Genomic DNA, 20,658 nt, shown 5'->3' on the forward strand with positions numbered 1-20,658 from the left:
TTGGGAAATTGTGAATTTGTTTAGCTTTTTTTTCTTTATAAAGTTAATACATTGTAATGTTCAGTAATGTCTCCTATACGTATGGAGCTTCTTGGAGTCCTGTGCTACAGAGAATTACATTTATCTCCTTTTGTTTTGGGTCCGATGATAGCAACCACGGAACCATTTTTCATGGCATCTACATTAATGCTTCACTAATATTGGTACCATTTTTTAAAAAGTTTTTTCACTCCAGCTAAAATAAGCACCTACGCTTTTCTACCTTAACATAATCATTAGAATAAACATTGCTTTATTATAAAAATGTGACCTACGATGAAGAGAGGTAGTCCCAGGGACTGTTAAATAAAAAATATCTTGAGGGTCTTTTGAAATGCATTGTTTTTGTTTTTTTCTTCTTAAAATGAGATGACTAAAATTCAAGTTAACCTTAAGGGGCGGGGGCACAATTTAATTTCACAGGTTCTTTTTTCTAGTTTCTTTTTTAACATAACTCACTGCAGTTTTGGATTTTTTTACAGCACACCACACAGAGCTTTTCACCCACAATGTTTAGGGTCTTCTAGCCTTTTAAGTTGTAATCATAAAGCAACATAATTGCCATGCTTTCTTTGATCTTAATGAAATTGGTGGGAAGATCAAATATGTGTTGTTTGGAAAGTTAAGGAAAATAACTTGTATAGTATTGATAGTATAGCAATTCAGAAATAATAGAAATTTCAGATGTGCTTGGTGATTTGTAATTTTTACTTTGTCTTTGTGATGATGTATAGATTTTGTGTGTGTGTCTCTGTACATGTATATACATACATACACACACACACACACACACACACACACAGAATAGAGGCCAAAAACATTCTTAGGAAAAATATAGAGGGTATTTTAAAAGTTTTACAAAATGCCCCAATGTTTGTATTGCAATACCTTAAAGTTAACTTCTTTTTTTGCATCTGAACATTGCTATACAGTACAGTGTCTGCCATTTAGGAAGTTTCTTGTATGTGGAATTGTCTGTAAGCAACAATGCAGGTATTGATATGAACCCCTCTTTCTTGACTTTAGAGACTTTTGCTAAAACTCAAAATCAAAACATCAATTTTTATTGTAATTTCTAGTTTCATTATTTAGAAGGATACAGTTTAAATAAATGTAAAATTATAAGTATGTTTATATTAGGGGCAAATACTATTTCATAAACATTTTATGATCATGCTATAAAAAAGACACATTTATCCTTGAAGAGTTTTAAACATCTTCAATTTTATATATTTCTGGCCCTTTAACTGATATTTATTTGCCTTCAAAATTTAGTTGCCCCAACTCAATATAGACGATCTGTACTAAAAAAATCAATTTCATAAAGTTAATCTCTGTCTTATTATAGACTGATATAGTTCCTTTTATTTTACTTCAATTCAATCTCATTCAATCCATTTCAACAGCAATTTATGGAAGCATTTCATTTCCAGGCTTTTGAAAGATCTATGAACAAAATGAACAAAAATGAGTTCATAGTTTAATTCGAGAATCAGATGCAGAGTCAGGCATTGTTGTCTCTTACCTAATAATTTCAGTTAATCAAAAAGATTCATTATTTTTAGAGAACAGCTATATATATTTATATATAAATTTATTATATAAATTCTCTGTATCTTCCTAACAGTAAATCCATTATTAAATACTTGTAGCATATTCTTGGTATCATGTTATGAGCTTGGGGATATTTGTTAAAGAGTGTACATGGGTTGGCGTTCACCAATGTCTACCTTACAAACAATACCTGTTCCGCTACAATAGGTTGTTTATTTCCTGACCAATTGTCCGGAGTCCATTCGGTATAGCAGCATGTCTCCACATAGTTGGCACTCAGAAATGTTTGTCTGATTAAGTATAACATATACTTTTAAAATTTAGAATCTTAAACATATTAACTTTCTTTGTTGGAGATAGCAGTTGGTATAACACTAGGAATTTCTTCCAGTCTTCCATTTGGATTTTTGCTATTACTAAATTCTGATTATTGTGAATGGGAGACGTGAAATGATAAAATAATAATCAAATTCCATATGACAGATTTGGAGATGTCCTCCCCCCATCAAAAGACGTATTCATTCTATTTTTAGTTACATAGCCCCAGACTTGTTCCCTGAAAAATTCTCAATTCTCCATTAACTCCCATAGTTACTGAGCTCATAGAGTATTCTTACAGTTTTCAGGTCAGAAATATTTTTCTCATACTGCATATTGTTGACTATTCCTGTTGCTAATGGTGCAATGATTGGTTAACATAACCTGGCTATATTTTAGGGGAACAAAATGTAGTCATTGGATTTTATTGTAAGACTATGCAGTTTATCTCCGGTTGCTCATTTGAGGTTAAATTAATATTACTTCATGTACAAGTTTAGGCCTAAATTTTTATCCTATAAAAAGTCATGTTCTAGAAAACGCTTCTCTTTAATAGCTGAGACTCATGACTGATCCCTGCACACTGGTGGTTGATTTCACACATCAATTTGGAAATTCCATTTCAGAAAACAAAGCATTGTGTCCCACGGTGTTCTTTGTATTGATCTGGATTTTAGGGGGATCTGATCAGCTTTGCTTTTTGCCCCTACTTTGCTGAATAACTTTATGTGTGCTGTATTATCCTTTCTATAAAATCTGACAAAGGTGTTTTTTAAGAATAGTTAAACAAGTAAATGAGGAGAATGTTGAAATGTAAATGCATGAAACCACTGGAACGGGCATTAATCTAATGCAGAATCAAGTAGAAAGGAGTTATTTTAAGACTTTACTCAATATATAGTGCAGCTCAGATTTATAGATTTTAGCTACTTTTTATCCCTCATGTAAAATGCAAATCTTTTTTCCCAAGGTAAATTGTTTTGTTGGTAGTCCACCTTTTGTGTTGAAATTAAAACTCTTAGAGGCCAAGTCTGCTTAGCAACATTGAATGAGTGAATTCATCTTCTTGGCCTATTCCTTACATTTATGACTGGGGAATTTAAAAAATTCTCCTAAAGAGAATAAGAAAAATCACATAGGAGGTGCATAGGAAATGTTGTTTGTTTGTTATAACCATTTTTATTCTTAAAGTTTCTCTTTTATTTTGCAGTTACCTGTGGCAGATCCCATTAACTATTGTGGTAGGAAATAGAAACCATGTGTCTTCAGAAGCAATTATTTGGGTGTCTAACAAATCAGGTAAAAAATATATTCTCCCTGAGAATTTGGTTTCAGATAATTATTTAGCAACTTAACCTCTTGTATCAGCTGTTATAAAAATGTGAATAAAGACAAATTAGAGAGAGAATATAGAGGAATTACCTCTATAAATTTAAGTATAATATAGTATAGTTTTTACATAGTCTAATTTCAGTCCGCTGATATAATTATTAAATTTATTTGTGTCTCTGATGGTAAAGGGAAAATTCAAATCTAAGTACTTGTAGTACTAATCTTAACTGCTTTAAACTTTATACCACTTTATAATCCTGAATGTAATAGAATTACAATCGTAACTCCCAATAGAACAGTATGCCGGATACTGAAACACAGGCCACATTTTTTAATTCCATTTTCTAGCTATCTTCTCGTTACCAGACTAGCTCTTTAAAGAATGGGTGAGGCAATATTCTCTGTAGAATTAGATAATTATAGGGCCAGAAGGGAGAGGCTTGCTAGGTCATGAAACCATCCCTTAGGTAGGGTCAACTCTCAAGGAGCAGAGAAAGATGAGATTCTATTCTATTTCTAAATATCTTCAAATAAGATAGTTACCTATTTCAATTCACTGTCAGAAAGCTATTTCTTGAATCCAATCTAAATGCTTCATACTAGAGTGTGAAACAGGTCTCTTTTATTTCTGTTTTCCATTGAATTGAAGAAAAAGCCAATTATCATCTTTTATGTAACATTTCATTTAGATTTAAATGGTCAAGTATGCCCACATTTTGTTTTTCTTACTCCTTTCTCACATTCTGCTACTTTATGTTTTCTTGCTATTTTGTAAGCATAATTTAAACAACCACAAATCTGTTTTTGAAGTAAGGTGAAGTATAAATAAACAGCAAAAATATTGTTTCCTCTCCTCAGTCTTGCTCCTATTAGGGAGATGTAAGTGCTTAAAATACGTACACACATACATATAAGAAAAAGGTCTCACAGCAGAATCTAATCTGCTTACCAGAAATATAAACACTTGTTTTGCCAGTTGAATTTTTATTCAGATTTTCATGTTGTTGTATTTTTAACACATCATCACATATTATGAAAATATGTGCTTTCATTTATATACATTGTGTGTGAAACATTCATATGTAATGTAGTGATGCATTGAAATGCTTACTTTAAAATGTATTGGTGTTTCTCCTTTAAATTGCTTACTATAATCTATTCTTTTCATTTCTTCAAATTAGTTTTTATACCATGATTCTGAATTCACACTTAGTCTATTGTCTTTATACTTCTCTTTATCTTCATGTAGTTGTTTTATTTATCTACATAATTTATTATGAAGTGATGAGTGAAAGCAGTGAGCTTCTATCGTAATGATTCAGCTATTAGAATGAAGTCATCGCTCCATAGGATTGCTAGGAACACGAAATAGAACAGTTTTCAGAAATAAAACATTTCTCACTGGAAGGTAGAATGAAAATGGGAACTTAGAAGAGTGCAAAGACACTGATCAAATGTCAGGATCAGCCCCAACTTTCACTTTTAGGCAATGCAGGGATTCAGGGCAAGTCTGATTCTTCTTGAATACTTTTCCCAGGTCCATTTCCTCTATAACTCCCTGGTTATGTCTATGCTGTTATTCATGGTACCCGCTTATTCCACACAGAGTATCTAGAATAGTATCATGGCTTTTCTTTTTATTTCTTTGTTTTTATTGAAGTTTGGTTGATTTACAACATTATATCAATTTCGGGTGTACAGCATAGTGAAACAGATTATACTCCACTTTAGGTTATTACTATCATGGCTTTTCTTGACCAATGACAACAGGTTGTATTTGAGAGGTTGCTTTTATTTACAGTCTTTTATTATTAATCAGGAATAATAGCAACATGATATTTCAAACCGTATGTTTGCCTAAAACGTCCCCTATGGTAATACATTTATGTGTTATACCCAGATGCATAGTTTGTGTGGTGTGTAACTCTGGGAGATGATATTTACGTGGACTGTGATATTACTTGCACGCTCCCTCACCCCAAAGTTGTGTAGTGTGCAACCTGCAGAGTGTAATGTGTCATATTTCATTAAATCATAGCAGAGTCTTCTGGTTGATAAACATTATCTTAGTCGAAATGTTAAGGCTTTTGCATGGAATGTTCATACCGAGTAAATGTTTCTTGAAAACTTTATGAATACATAAATCTGGAAGAATTTTCTAAGTGGGACCAAAAAGAAAGGCAACCTTTCTATTTTCCCTGTTTAGTCTTGTTCTAAATATATTTAGTTCTGTCTCGAACTCCTTCATTCTGATGACAAAGAGAAAACTGACACCAGACAAGGATTAGGAAAAATAAAAGATTGTTAAATTTGTCTCCTTTTAGATCCCCTTTTTTTCAAAATATAGTCAACTAATAGTAATGAAAAATGTTTCTTCACAGAAACAGTAAGAATATATTCTGATCAATTCTTATCAACATATATAAAAAATTCCACCTTTTAATTATAACAATCAGATCAATGTTTTTATAATTTTTCATTATCAGTAATATCAATTTGATGTCACATGATACTAAGGTCAAGTCATTGGTGAACAATATAAAGTATGAATTTTATTTGAATCAATAAATGCTCTTGACACTTCAATTTTTTGTGGTGTCAGATGATTATCTAATTCATTCCAAGCTGAGGCACAGATAATTTTAGTCTAAAAATTGTTTTAAAACAAATTTTTAAATTATTGAAAGTAGGTAAAGGATTTGTCTCTTTTGTTTTTACTATGAAACTGCTGAGAATGCAGACATTCATATATGTAGTAGCCTGCATGTTGACTGGCTATTAATTAAGGTGCAATGGAAGGGAATAAATTTAATGCCAAATGTTAGGAAAAGAGAGGACTTTCAAGATGGCAGAGGAGTAAGACGTGGAGATCACCTTCCTACCCACAAATATATCAGAAATACATCTACATGTGGAACAACTCCTACAGAACACCTACTGAACGCTGGCAGAAGACCTCAGACCTCCCCAAAGGCAAGAAACTCCCCACATACCTGGGTGTGGGACCGGCACCAGTGGGAGGGAGCTGTGAAGGAGGAAAGGTTTCCACACACTAGGAAGCCCCTTCACTGGTGGAGACAGGGGATGGTGGGGGGGAAGCTTTGGAGCCATGGAGGAGAGTGCAGCAACAGGGGTACCCACGTACCTGGGTAGGGCAAAAGAAAAAAGGAAAAACAGAGACAAAAGAATAGGGACAGGACCTGCACCTCGGGCAGGGAGCTGGGAAGGAGGAAATGTTTCCACACACTAGGAAGCCCCTTCACTGGCAGAGACCGGTGGGGGGGGGGGGGAGCTTCAGAGCCACGGAGGAGAGTGCAGCAATGGGGTGTGGAGGGCAAAGTGGAGAGATTCCCGCACAGAGGATCGGTGCCGACCAGCACTTAACAGCCTGAGAGGCTTGTCTGCTCACCCGCCGGGGCGGGCGGGGGCTGGGAGCTGAGGCTCGGGCTTTGGAGGTCGGATCCCAGGGAGAGGACTGGGGTTGGCGGCGTGAACACAGCCTGAAGGGGGCTAGTGCGCCACAGCTAGCCAGGAGGGAGTCCGGGAAAAGGTCTGGAGCTGCCTAAGAGGCAAGAGACCATTGTTTCAGGGTGTGTGAGGAGAGGGGACTCAGAGCACCGCCTAAATGAGCTCCAGAGATGGGTGTGAGCCACGGCTATCAGCACGGACACCAGAAATGGGCATGAGACGCTAAGGCTGCTGCTGCAGCCACCAAGAAGCCTGTGTGCGAGCACAGGTCACTATCCACACCGCCCCTCCCAGTAGACTGTGCAGCCCTCCACTGCCAGGGTCCTGTGATCCAGGGACAACTTCCCCGGGAGAACACATGGCATGCCTCAGGCTGTTGCAACGTCATGCTGGCCTCTGCCGCCACAGGCTCGCCCCGCATTCCGTACCCTGCCCTCCCCCCGGCCTGAGTGAGCCAGAGCCCCCTAATCAGCTGCTCTTTTAACGCCATCCTGTCTGGGCGGGGAAAAGATCCCTTCAGGCAACCTGCATGCAGAGGCGGGGCCAAATCCAGAGCTGAACCCCAGGAGCTGTACGAACAAAGAAGAGAAAGGGAAATCTCTCCCAGCAGCCTCAGGAGCAGCGGATTAAAACTCCACAATCAACTTGATGTACCCGGCATCTGTGGAATACCTGAATAGACAATGAATCATCCCAAAATTGAGGCGGTGGACTTTGGGAGCAACTGTAGACTTGAGGTTTGCTTTCTGCATCTAATTTGTTTCTGGTTTTATGTTTATCTTAGTTTAGTATTTAGAGTTTATTATCATTGGTAGACTTGTTTATTGACTGACTTGCTCTCTTCCTTTTGCTTTTAATATATATATATATATTTTCCTTTTTCTCTTTTTGTGAGTGTGTATGTGTGTGCTTCTCTGTGTGATTTTGTCTGTATAGCTTTGCTTTTACCATTTGTCCTAGGATTCTATCTGTCCTTCTTTTCTTTTTTTTTTTAATATAGTTCTTTGCCCTTGTTATCATTGGTGGATTTGTTTATTGGTTTTGTTGCTCTCTTCTTTCTTTTTTTCTTTTGTTTTTTATTTTTTATTTTTAATAATATATATATTTTTTATTTTAATAACTTCTATTTTATATATATGTATATTTTTTTCTTTCTTTCATTTTTTTTCTCCCTTTTCTTCTGAGCTGTGTGGCTGACAGGGTCTTGGTGCTCCAGCCGGGTGTCAGGCCTGTGCCTCTGAGGTGGGAGAGCCGATTTCAAGACATTGGTCCACCAGACACCTCCCAGCCCCATGTAATATCAAACGGCAAAACCTCTCCCAGAGATCTCCATCTCAATGCTAAAACCCAGCTCCACTCAATGACCAGCAAGCTACAGTGCTGGACGCCCTATGCCAAACAACTAGGAAGACAGGAACACAACCCCACTCATTAGCAGAGAGGCTGCCTAAAATCATAAGTTCACAGACACTGCAAAACATACCACCGGACGCAGCACTGCCCACCAGAAAGACAAGATCCAGCCTCATCCACCAGAACACAGTCACCAGTCCCCTCCACCAGGAAGCCTACAAAACCCATTGAACCAACCTTACCCACTGGGGACAGACACCAAAAACAATAGGAAGTACGAACCTGCAGCCTGTGAAAGGAGACCCCAAAAACAGTAAGTTAAGCAAAATAAGAAGACAGAGACACACAAAGCAGATGAAGGAGCAAGGTAAAAACCCACCAGACCTAACAAATGAAGAGGAAATGGGCAGTCTACCTGAAAAAGAATTCAGAGTAATGATAGGAAAGATGATCCAAAATCTTGGAAATAGAATGGAGAAAATACAAGAAATATTTAACAAGGACCTAGAAGAACTAAAGAGCAAACAAACAATGATGAACAGCACAATAAATGAAATTAAAAATTCTCTAGAAGGAACCAATAGCAAAATAACTGAGGCAGAAGAACGGATAAGTGACCTGGAGTTAAAATAGTGGAAATAACTACTGCAGAGCAGAATAAAGAAAAAAGAATGAAAAGAATGGAGGGCAGTCTCAGAGAGATCTGGGACAACATTAAACACACCAACATTCGAATTATAGGGGTCCCAGAAGAAGAAGAGAAAAAGAAAGGGACTGAGAAAATATTTGAAGAGATTATAGTTGAAAACTTCCCTAATATGGGAAACAAAATAGTCAAGTCCAGGAAGCGCAGAGAGTCCCAAAGAGGGTAAATCCAAGGAGAAACAAGCCAAGACACATATTAATCAAGCTACCAAAAATTAAATACAAAAAAAAAATATTGAAAGTAGCAAGGGAAAAACAACAAATAACATACAAGGAATCCACATAAGGTTAACAGCTGATTTCTCAGCAGAAGCTCTGCAAGCCAGAAGGGAGTGGCAGGTCATATTTAAGGCAATGAAAGGGAAAAGCCTACAACCAAGATTCCTCTACCCAGCAAGGATCTCATTCAGATTCGACAGAGAAATTAAAACCTTTACAGACAAGCAAAACCTAAGAGAATTCAGCACCATGAAACCAGTTTACAACAAATGCTAAAGGAACTTCTCTAGGCAGGAAACACAAGAGAAGGAAAAGGCCTACAATAACAAACACAAAACAACTGAGAAATGGTAATAGGAACATACATATTGATAACTACCTTAAATGTAAATGGATTAAATGCTCCATCCAAAAGATGTAAACTGGCTGAATGGATACAAAAACAAGACCCGTATATATGCTGTCTATAAGAGACCCACTTCAGACCTAGGGACGCATACAGACTGACAGTGAGGGGATGGAAAAAGATATTCCATGTAAATGGAAATCAAAAGAAAGCTGGAGTAGCAATTCTCATATCAGACAAAATAGACTTTAAAGTAAAGACTATTACAAGAGACAAAGAAGAACACTACATAATGATCAAGCGATCAATCCAAGAAGCAGATATAACAATTGTAAATATTTATGCACCCAACATAGGAACACCTCAATACATAACGCAAATGCTAACAGCCATAAAAAAGGAAATTGACAGTAACACAATAATAGTAGGGGACTTTATCACCACACTTTTACCAATGGACAGATCATCCAAAATGAAAATAAATAAGGAAACACAAGCTTTAAGTGACACATTAAACAAGATGGACTTAATTGATATTTATAGGATATTCCATCCAAAAACAACAGAATACACTTTCTTCTCACGTGCTCATAGAACATTCTGCAGGATAGATAATATCCTGGGTCACAAATCAAGCCATGGTAAATTTAAGAAAACTGAAATCGTATCAAGTATCTTTTCTGACCACAACGCTATGAAATTAGGTATCAATTACAGGAAAAATCTGTAAAAAATACAAACACATGGAGGCTAAAGAATACACTACCAAATAACCAAGAGATCACTGAAGAAATAAAGAGGAAATCAAAAAATAACTAGAAAAAAATGACAATGAAAATACAGTGATCCAAAACCTGTGGGATCAGGTTTTGGATCATTGTGCCACAAAAGCAGTTCTAAGAGGGAAGTTTATAGCTATAAAATCCTACCTCAAGAAACAAGAAACATCTCAAACAAACAATGTAACCTTACACCTAAAGCAATTAGAGAAAGAAGAACAAAAAATGCCAAAGTTAGCAGAAGGAAAGAAATCATAAAATCAGAGCAGAAATAAATGAAAAAGAAATGAAGGAAACAATAGCAAAGATCAATAAAACTAAAAGCTGGTTCCTTGGGAAGTTAAACAAAACTGATAAACCATTAGCCAGAGTCATCAAGAAAAAAACGGAGAAGACACAAATCAATAGAATTGAAAATGAAAAAGGAGAAGTAACAACTGACACTGCAGAAATACAAAGTATAAAGAGGGATTACTACAGGCAACTCTATGCCAATAAAATGGACAACCTGGAAGAAATGGACAAATTTTTAGAAAAGTACAACCTTCTTAGACTGAACCAGGAAGAAATAGAAAATATAAACAGACCAATCGCAAGCACTGAAATTGAGACTGTGATTAAAAATCTTCGAACAAACAAAAGCCTAGGACCAGATGGCTTCACAGGCAAATTCTATCAAACATTTAGAGAAGAGCTAACACCTATCCTTCTCAAACGCTTCCGAAGTATAGCCGAGGGAGGAACACTCCCAAACTCATTCTACGAGGCCACCATCACCCTGATATCAAAACCAGACAAACATGTCACAAAAAAAGAAGACCACAGGCCAATATCACTGATGAACATAGGTGCAAAAATCCTCAACAAAATACTAGCAAACAGAATCCAACAGGACATTAAAAGGATCATACACCATGATCAAGTGGGGTTTATCCCAGGAATGCAAGGATTCTTCAGTGTATGCAATCAGCCAATGTGATACACCATATTAACAAATTGAAGGAGAAAAACCATATGATCATCTCAATAGATGCAGAAAAAGCTTTCGACAAAATTCAACACCCATTTATGATATAACCCTCCAGAAAGTAGGCATAGAGGGAACTTACCTCAACATAATAAAGGCCATATATGACAAAACCACAGCCAACATCATTCTCAATGGTGAAAAACTGAAACCATTTCCACTAAGATCAGGAACAAGACAAGGTTGCCCACTCTCACCACTATTATTCAACATAGCTTTGGAAGTTTTAGCCACAGCAATCAGAAACAAAAAAGAAATAAAAAGAATCCAAATCGAAAAGAAGTAAAGCTGTCACTGTTTGCAGATGACATGATACTATATACATAGAGAATCCTAAAGATGGTATCAGAAAACTACTAGAGCTAATCAATGAATTTGGTAAAGTAGCAGGATACAAAATTAATGCACAGAAATCTCTTGCATTCCTATACAGTAATGATGAAAAATCTGAAAGAGAAATTAAGGAAATATCCGATTTACCCTTTCAAGAAAAAGGATAAAATACCTAGGAGTAAACCCACCCAAAGAGACAAAAGACCCGTATGCAGAAAACTATAAGACACTGATGAAAGAAATTAAAGATGATACAAACAGATGGAGAGATATACCATGTTCTTGGATTGGAAGAATCAACATTGTGAAAATGACTCTACTACCCAAAGCAATTTACAGATTCAATGCAATCCCTATCAAACTACCAATGGCATTTTTCACAACTAGAACAAAAAATTTCACAATTTGTATGGAAACACAAAAGACCCCCAATAACCAAAGCAATCTTTAGAAAGAAAAACAGAGCTAGGGGAACCAGGCTTCTAGACTTCAGACTACACTAAAATGCTACAGCAATCAAGACCGTATGGTACTGGCACAAAAACAGAAATATAGATCAATGGAACACGACAGAAAGCCCAGAGATAAACCCATGCACATATGGTCACTTTATCTTTGATAAAGGAGGCAAGAATATACAATGGAGAAAAGACAGCCTGTTCAATAAGTGGTGCTGGTAAAACTGGACAGCTACATGTAAAAGAATGAAATTAGAACACTTCCTAACACCATACACAAAAATAAATTCAAAATGGATTAAAGACCTAAATGTAAGGCCAGACGCTATAAAACTCTTAGATGAGAACATAGGCAGAACATTCTATGACATAAGTCACAGCAAGACCCTTTTTGACCCACCTCCTATAGAAATGAAAATAAAAATAAACAAATGGGACTTAATGAAACTTGAAAGCTTTTGCACAGCAAAGGAAACCATGAACAAGATGAAAAGACAACCCTCAGAATGGGAGAAAATATTTGCAAATGAAGCAACTGACAAAGGATTAATCTCCAAAATGTACAAGCAGCTCATGCAGCTCAACATCAAAAAAACAAACAACCCAGTCCAAAAATGGGCAGAAGATCTAAATAGACATGTCTCCAAAGAAGATATACAGATTTCCAACAAACACATGAAAAGATGCCCAACATCACAAATCATTAGAGAAATGTAAATCTAAACTGCAATGAAGTATCACCTCACACCAGTCAGAATGGCCGTCATCAAAAAATCTACAAAGAATAAATGCTGGAGAGGGTGGCGAAAAGGGAACCCTCTTGCACTGTTGGTGGGAATGTAAATTGATACAGCCACTATGGAGAACAGTATGGAGGTTCCTTAAAAAATTAAAAATAGAAGTACCATATGACCCAGCAATCCCACTACTGGGCATATACCCAGAGAAAACCATAATTCAAAAACAGTCATGTACCACAATGTTCATTGCAGCTCTATTTACAATAGCCAGGACATGGAAGCAACCTAAGTGTCCATTGACAGAGCAATGGATAAAGAAGTTGTGGCACATATATACAATGGAATATTACTCAGCCATAAAAAGAAACGTAATTGAGTTATTTGTAGCGAAGTGGATGGACCTAGAGTCTGTCATACATAGTGATGTAAGTCAGAATGAGAAAAATAATACCGTATGCTAACACATATATGGAATCTAAAGAAAAAATGGTTCTGAAGAATTTAGGGGCAGGACAGGGATAAATAAGCAGATGTAGAGAATGGACTTGAGGACACGGGGAGGGGGAAGGGTAAGCTGGGACGAAGTGAGAGAGTGGCATGGACATATATACATTACCAAATGTAAAATAAATAGCTAATGGGAAGCAGCCGCATAGCACAGGGAGATCAGCTCGGTGCTTTGTGACCACCTAGAGCGGTGGGTTAGGGAGGGTGGGAGGGAGACGCCCCAGGGAGGAGATTTGGGGATATATGTATACGTATAGCTGATTTACTTCGTTATACAGCAGAAGCTAACACACCTTTGTAAAGTAAATATACTGCAATAAAGATGTTAAAAAAAATGTTAGGAAAGAAAAGACTTAAAATAAAAGGGAAATTGATGCTGCAAATTCGAAGTAAACATTAAAAACGGCATAATGGTATAACGCTTTCCTTAAATATTGGCTCATATGAAAGTTACAAGCCGTTAAAGAGAGCATTTTTTGTAGTCCCCTCTTTACAAATGAGAAAATTAAGGCTTGAGAAATAACTTGCCAAAAGTGTCTTAGGAGCTTGATTTTCTTTTCTAAGTTTATTTACAACACACACACACACACACACACACACACACACAAGATTTTAATACTTTGGTAGGTTACTTTGCAGATCTGTCAGTTTTGACACTTTGCCACTGGATACACAGGAATGGTTCTCTATAATCTCTACAGAGCATTATCTAATTTGATTCTCCCAAGAGTCCAGTGAGAAAACTAGTATGTGTTATTATACCTGAATTTGTTTCACACTGTTACCCTTGTTACCCTGGTTCACTTTTTTATTTGTTTTAAATTCTGATTGTTCTGCAACCAGCCAACATTGAGTAGAAAGATCTGATATCCTTTCTCTTTTTATTCCAAAAGGAAGGATAAAATATAAAGATATAAAATGCTATAAAATGACAACTACTTTGTGCCTTAATATAATCTAAGTCTTGTGCCATTTTAGATATATTCTAAATATAAATTTTAATTGTTATTATGAACACTTGAAATATAACTTCCATACTTTTTATTATGGTACTCATCACATACTGTACCTCATTAGGCTATTGAAAAAGATCTCTTTAAAATTCATTACTTGCCGTTAGTTAATTTGAAGAACATTTTAGAGATATAATTAAGTAGAAAGAAAAAGGTATTTAAAAATCTATTAGAAAACCTTTCAGGGAATCATTTCTCCAAAGATTTCATTTATAACGAAGGTGTAAAAATATTCATGAACAGTAATAACCTTCAGGTTTTAGTTATTAATTTAATAATAGAATACTGAAAAACAATAGATACCTGCCTTTTTCTTCTCAGACTACACAGATGGTATAGGGATTGTTTTCCTATTTTAGTTGGTCTCTATTCTACCTATACATTGTTGAATTCAAAAGTTCAAAAAACTAGAACCAAGTGCATCACATGAAGTTAAGTTATGCCATCTATCTAAAATGTCAGGAGGAAGTAACTTTAAAAAACAGATTTAATATCATAGAAATCGATGCCCATTTCAAAATTGTAAAATGTTTAATCATGTGTTCATATATTAAACCCAATCCTTTAATATTGTAATTTCTTTAAATAATAATCACTTCTTAGATGAAAATGATTAAACTTGTTCTTAACCTATGTGAATTCAATAACAACTTAAATATGTTTTGCTATAAAAATCTTATTCCTGAAGACAGAGTTAGGGTTGCTCAAGAGAAACAATATCCTCAATATTTCAATCAATTTTTCTTCAGTGAATTCAGACATGATTAACTAAAATCTCTCTTTATGAGGAGTTGTTTTTTAAATGCAATTTTTTAGATTATTGTTTTTTATTTTTACATCTGTAAAATTGGGTGACATTCATTCTAAAGCTTCTCAGAAATTGTGTGGATAAACACATTAAATTTTTTAAAAACCTACAGATATAAAGTATCAGAAACTTGGGAAGCTATAAATATTTTAGAGCAATATCTGACAGATTTATTTTCCTAAGTACCACAGATTAAGCTGGGTAAAATTTCAAACTAAAAAAACTATCCCTTTCTGCCATTGAATCATAGAATTAGAAGGGGCCTTAAATGCCATTACTTGGCCTTTAGGTTATAAGTTCTACTGAGGACAAAAGACGATCAGTGGCGTAAGTTCAAACATTTATATATAGGAAAATTTTACAAGAAGTTTTCGTACTCCTTTTATAATTCTTGTTTCCCAAGTTATTTCCCCCTTTTTCAAATTAATATAAGAATATGAAAATGTATACAGTATCATATACAATAAAAATGTTATACCATCTTGTATCAACAGAGTATGCGTGGTAAAAAGGGCACGGAAGTCAGGATACCTGAGGTGCATCATCTCAGACAATTCAATTAACCTGTCTGAGCCTCATTTCTTTATCTGTTCTAACACATACTGTTAATAAAGGTGTCAAGAAGTTGAAGTGCTCTTTGAAACATTAAAGATTAGATTTTTATGTTTAGTATACATTTATGTTTAAGTATTTTTTACTGTATTTCTGAAAGTTGATAATATGTAACATGCGTTGGTTACATTAGCCCACCCCATTCTAGACGTGAACAATTAATGATCTTTAACATTCATTCATTATTTTTTGTGGTATAACCTCTTCTTGTATGGTTTTTACTTAAGAGAAAGTACTCTGTAAATTCAGCGCTTAAGAAAAGTAAAAATAAAATTTGTTTTGTTGTCTGATGTGTAAAAACCTGGATAATAGAGTGAGAATTAGAGGTTGTGCCTCTTACTCAGAATTGACATGAATGGTTTCCATGATGCATTTGTGGTTTTGAGTCACTGTGGAAATTAGACAGATATGTGTGTGTGTATGTGTGTGTGTGTGTGTGTATAAAATATGAATTTTAAGTAAACTTCATACATTATGCAACTTCTATGAACCATGAGTCCTGAGGGCAGCAGCAACAAAATAATTAGAATTGTAAACTATGGTTCTGGGAAGTCAATAAAGGCTGCCAGTAAAAGTGAATGAGTTCTCTATCTGTATCATATTTGAAGGGGTTAAATATGTAAGTTATAAGATTGCTTTTACTGGCTTCCTTTAATTGAATTAACCAGTGAATATAATCAAGTTACCATTTGCCAAAATGATTCCAATAAGCAGAATTTATTATCTTTGTTCTAATTATATGTAGAAATAGTAGAGTCTTAAATAAATGAGGTTCCTTTTTCCAACATTATTGATGATGCTGTAAAGTCTGTTATTTATTAGCACATCCAAGAAAGCACAAGGAAAAGGGTAAGAAATAACAGTGACTTTCAAATAAATGAGCCCTATTATTTGAATCACTTTCTTGCTGAATAAAATAAGTAGAATGTGCACCTGAAGCCTTTTCCACAGATACATATACAATGTAACTGGCAGCCACATGAATACAGTAGTAGATTTCTTGGTTACATTTATCTTGAGAAAGAAAATTATATATACATAACAGGGTTATATCAAGAGTAATAATGGGTAAGCTACTAAAGGTTTTCTAGCAAATTCTAGCTATAGTGATTAATTGACTAAAGAGTAAATTTCAATTAGGTATTTAGGATGGTGTCCTCTTTTAATTATTGGTACTGTGATATCTGGTATTAAGAAAACATACTTCATTCTATTTTAACACTTAAAATTGCAAATCTCTCTTACCCCCTAAAATGCTGTTTTCAGAACACCACAGAATAACTCCTTTGGACAAAGGAAGCTGGTTACTGGGGAACATCAATCAAACTGGCTATTTTAGAGTCAACTATGATTTAAGGAATTGGAGATTATTAATTGATCAATTAATCAGGAACCATGAGGTAAACTGGATTTACTCATCAAAGATCTGTTTTGACATATGAACATCTGCCATTTTAATCCTAAGTGATTCCATTTTTTTTTTTTTTTTGGTTGACCTCATAGGTTCTCTCTGTCAGTAACCGAGCAGGTTTGATCGACGATGCCTTCAGCCTAGCCAGGTATGTTTTCCTGTGGCTCTCCACAATAAAACTAATGCCCTTAAAACTTCCTCTATTAAGCTAAATAGTGTATATGTTTTGAATAAGAAATCTTTTAAAAATAATTTCTGTCTCACACCCTTTGTGTTTGGATATGAATTATAATCAGTGTCCCAAACTCTTGGTCAATAGTAGCCATGGGGTGTTTCTGAGTCAGGAGAAGCTTGATCAATTTTCGCCACAAGTTCAATTTAACACTCAAGATTAATACTCTCTTTACAATTTCATTAATGAGCTCTACAAAATGACCATTGTGCCGTATTTAATTTTTGATGTAAAGTACCTTGAAGCATCAGCATTTTTTTTTCATGACGTATACTAGTGTATCTTTTTTTTAATGTATTTTTGAATGTGATTCATTATGAAAATCTTGCACTGCAAGACAGAAATAAATATTCTACTGGGTAAAGCTGTTCTGGACAAAATATATATCAATCTTGTAGCAGAAGTTATAGTACTAGTTATAGTAATATTTGTGTTATTTTCATAGTTAGATTTATAATGTTAAAAATCAGTTATTCTTTTGAATAGTCATTAAATAGCTATTCCTTTGAAGTAATGTTGATCGTAAACCCAAGCTATTTTACTCAATTTTGAGGCTAAATAGTAAAATAACTCAGTCCTTTTAATATTTTGTATTGTTCACATCAAGTATAGTTTTAATTTTATTAATCTGATATTATGGGACAAAAATTTAGAAATGTTAGAGGTGGAGGAAAGCCTGACAAGATAGTCATATGTGGAGATAAAGATTAAGTAAGATATGAAGACTTTGAAGAAAGCATTAGATATAACCTGAAGATTATTTTGACATAGAAGTTTAGAGACTTCAGAAAGCCAGTAAGAGAGTGTACTTAATGTAACATTGCCCTGAGAGAGAAGCAAGCAAAAGAGAGCTATGTTAAGAGTTCCACAAGGAAAGGTTAGGGAACTAGAAGAGAACTAATATTACCAGTTAATTAAACATATAAATTTCCAGGCACTGTTCTGTTTTACATATAGTAATTTGTATAATTTTCACAACAACCTAATGAGATAAGCAGATCTGTATTATTATTATTATTCCCATTATATAGATAAGGAGACTGAGGGTCAGAGAAGTCAAGTAACTTACCTAAAGTCACATAGCTAGTAATTGACAGGGCCAGGGCTTCATATATATGCAGTAATAGAAGAGCCAGGTAACAGAGGAAGATTGAGGGAATTTGAAGTGGTAGTTCATATGAATCCTTACGGGTTTGAAATGATGGTGAGAAAGCAAACAAGTAGTGATATCCTAAAGAGAGAGGGCAGATGGAAAGATGGAAATTGAAAGGATCTTTGACTCATCTGCATTAAATGATAGAAGCTATTTTTTAATGAAATATTTTAATTTTAGTAGATGATTTTTTTTTTCCAAAATTAAATTCCTTGTTGTCTAAGACAGAACATTGTTTTCAATAACAATTTTGGAAGCCTTAAACATTTGAAGTAAACAATTCCATTATTATTTATACAAATTTACCAGGGGAATGTGCAAATCTCCTTGAATATATATTGAAATTTGTTCTATTGATCATGAGATAATTTTCCTATTAGCATGGAAGTAAATAAACACAAAATTAGATTTATTCTGCATTTACTTGGAAACACCCTGCAGTCACTTGGAGTTAAGGGTTATTCACATTTCAGGGTATTCTAGTAAATGTTTCAAAGTTTTGCTACCAACCTATATCAGTCTTCTTTCAGTTTCCTGAACACACCATGCTCCTTTTGGCTTCTTTATAGATAACAAACAGAAGAGTAGCAAATATTTATCAATATGTATGTTCCAGGTACTGTACTGAGGCTTTTATGAATGATTTTGTTCAGTCTTCTCAGTAAATCCATGGAGTGGGTGTGGTTACTGCAGCCATGTTATAGCTGAGTCGTGGAGGTTGAGAGGGGTTAAGTCTCTTAGCTAAGGGTGCACAGGTTTTAAGTGAGGGGTGGAGGGGTGACATTCAACTGCAGATAGTAGCACAGTAGCGCTTATGACCTCAGGTCAGAGTGACTGCCCATTATATGAAATTCCTTTCCACTCCCCTTGTCTGTTGGGAATATTGCTATTCACTTAAAAATAAAATTTCACTTGCACAACCTTACCTGAAACCTATCTGTCCTCCCCAGAAAGAATAAGGTGACATCCTGTGGATCTGTACTTTAGCAGTTGTCACCTTGTAGTTCAACTACTTTTCTGGGTCCCTGTGATTTTGGGATGATCTTGAGGGTAGGGCTTTGTCTCATCCTTGTATTACTACTGCCTAACTTAATCTTTGGTACAGGATTATACCAATATATATTTGTTGAATGAATTGCTAAGTAACTATTAATTATTCAAACTATAAACTTTCAGGCCCACTATCTTTTTGTGCAATTAAGTACACATATTCTAGGTATTTTTTATGGTTGTTTTTTAAATATATAAAAACCACATGAATGCTTTCTGGTTGTAGTGATTAAAACAAGAGATAACAATGTGAAAATTTTCTTTTACTCCTTCCATGACATCCTATAGCTCTTACTCTCCCTCTTCACAGGTAAAATTAATATATGATATATATAAATCCAGCCATTTTTAAACATTTCCATACAGTTTAATTTTTTTTACGTGAACAGAAATACATTCTGTTTTCTACTCATTTATAAAAATAAATCTGAGGAGATTTATTCCATTGTTGCTAAATTTTCATTATTATAATCAAGACTGCACTGAGTGTTCTTGAACAGTCTTTTGTCGTACATATACGTATTTTTACAGGATTGATTCCTGAAAGAGAAATTTTTGGTTTAAAGAGTATAAAATTTTTGATAAATATTACAAATTGTATTCCAAAGGGTTTCCCAGTAGAACCCTCCATCAACCACATACGAGAGGGCCCAATGCCCCCAAACCCTTCATGATAATAAAGAGTATATACATCTGTTACATTTTTGACAGTATGGCAGCAAAAATAATTTTTTTGAAGCTGTTACAGAACTAGTTGAATTAACTTATGCATCTTTTCATATACATCTGCCATGTGTATTTTGTTTTCTTCTGTGAATTGTTACCTGGTTAAAGGAAAAACAAAAGCCTAATAGAAGATGGGTGAGGTATTTTTCCTACCCTTTTCCTATATATTTTGGATTTTTTTTGGATTTTACTCCTTTTTGTAGAAAACTATTTTACAGTATTTTCTCTCAACACTATGTCATTTTTTTTTTTTTTTTAACTTTGTGGTGTATTTCATCATCTCAAAAGCTTTTAATTTATATGTTAAATCATTCCTTTTGTAGCTTTCTGTTTCTTTGGTTCTGACTTCCGTAGAAGACCTTCTCTATATGAACATTTTGGAAATATTTCATTTTTTATTTGAAAGCTATTTTGTTTTTACATCTATCTCCTCACTCTTCCTTCACTAATTAGTTTTTATGTATAGAATGGAAGA

At 34.8% G+C, this 20,658-nt stretch overlaps 1 protein-coding gene across 1 annotated transcript in view; it reads left to right on the top strand.

The window, feature by feature from the left end:
* Positions 1–20,658, top strand: part of TRHDE (thyrotropin releasing hormone degrading enzyme) — a 416,748-nt gene that overhangs the window by 302,801 nt on the left and 93,289 nt on the right. Inside the window, exons 10-12 of the mRNA XM_082351569.1 lie at positions 3,122–3,210; positions 16,878–17,011; positions 17,115–17,170. Of these exons, the coding sequence (XP_082207695.1) occupies positions 3,122–3,210; positions 16,878–17,011; positions 17,115–17,170 (279 nt within the window). The remainder of the gene's footprint in view (positions 1–3,121; positions 3,211–16,877; positions 17,012–17,114; positions 17,171–20,658) is intronic.

The sequence above is a fragment of the Balaenoptera borealis genome, assembly GCF_965194805.1.
Source record: "Balaenoptera borealis genome assembly, chromosome: 13".
NCBI lineage: Eukaryota > Metazoa > Chordata > Mammalia > Artiodactyla > Balaenopteridae > Balaenoptera > Balaenoptera borealis.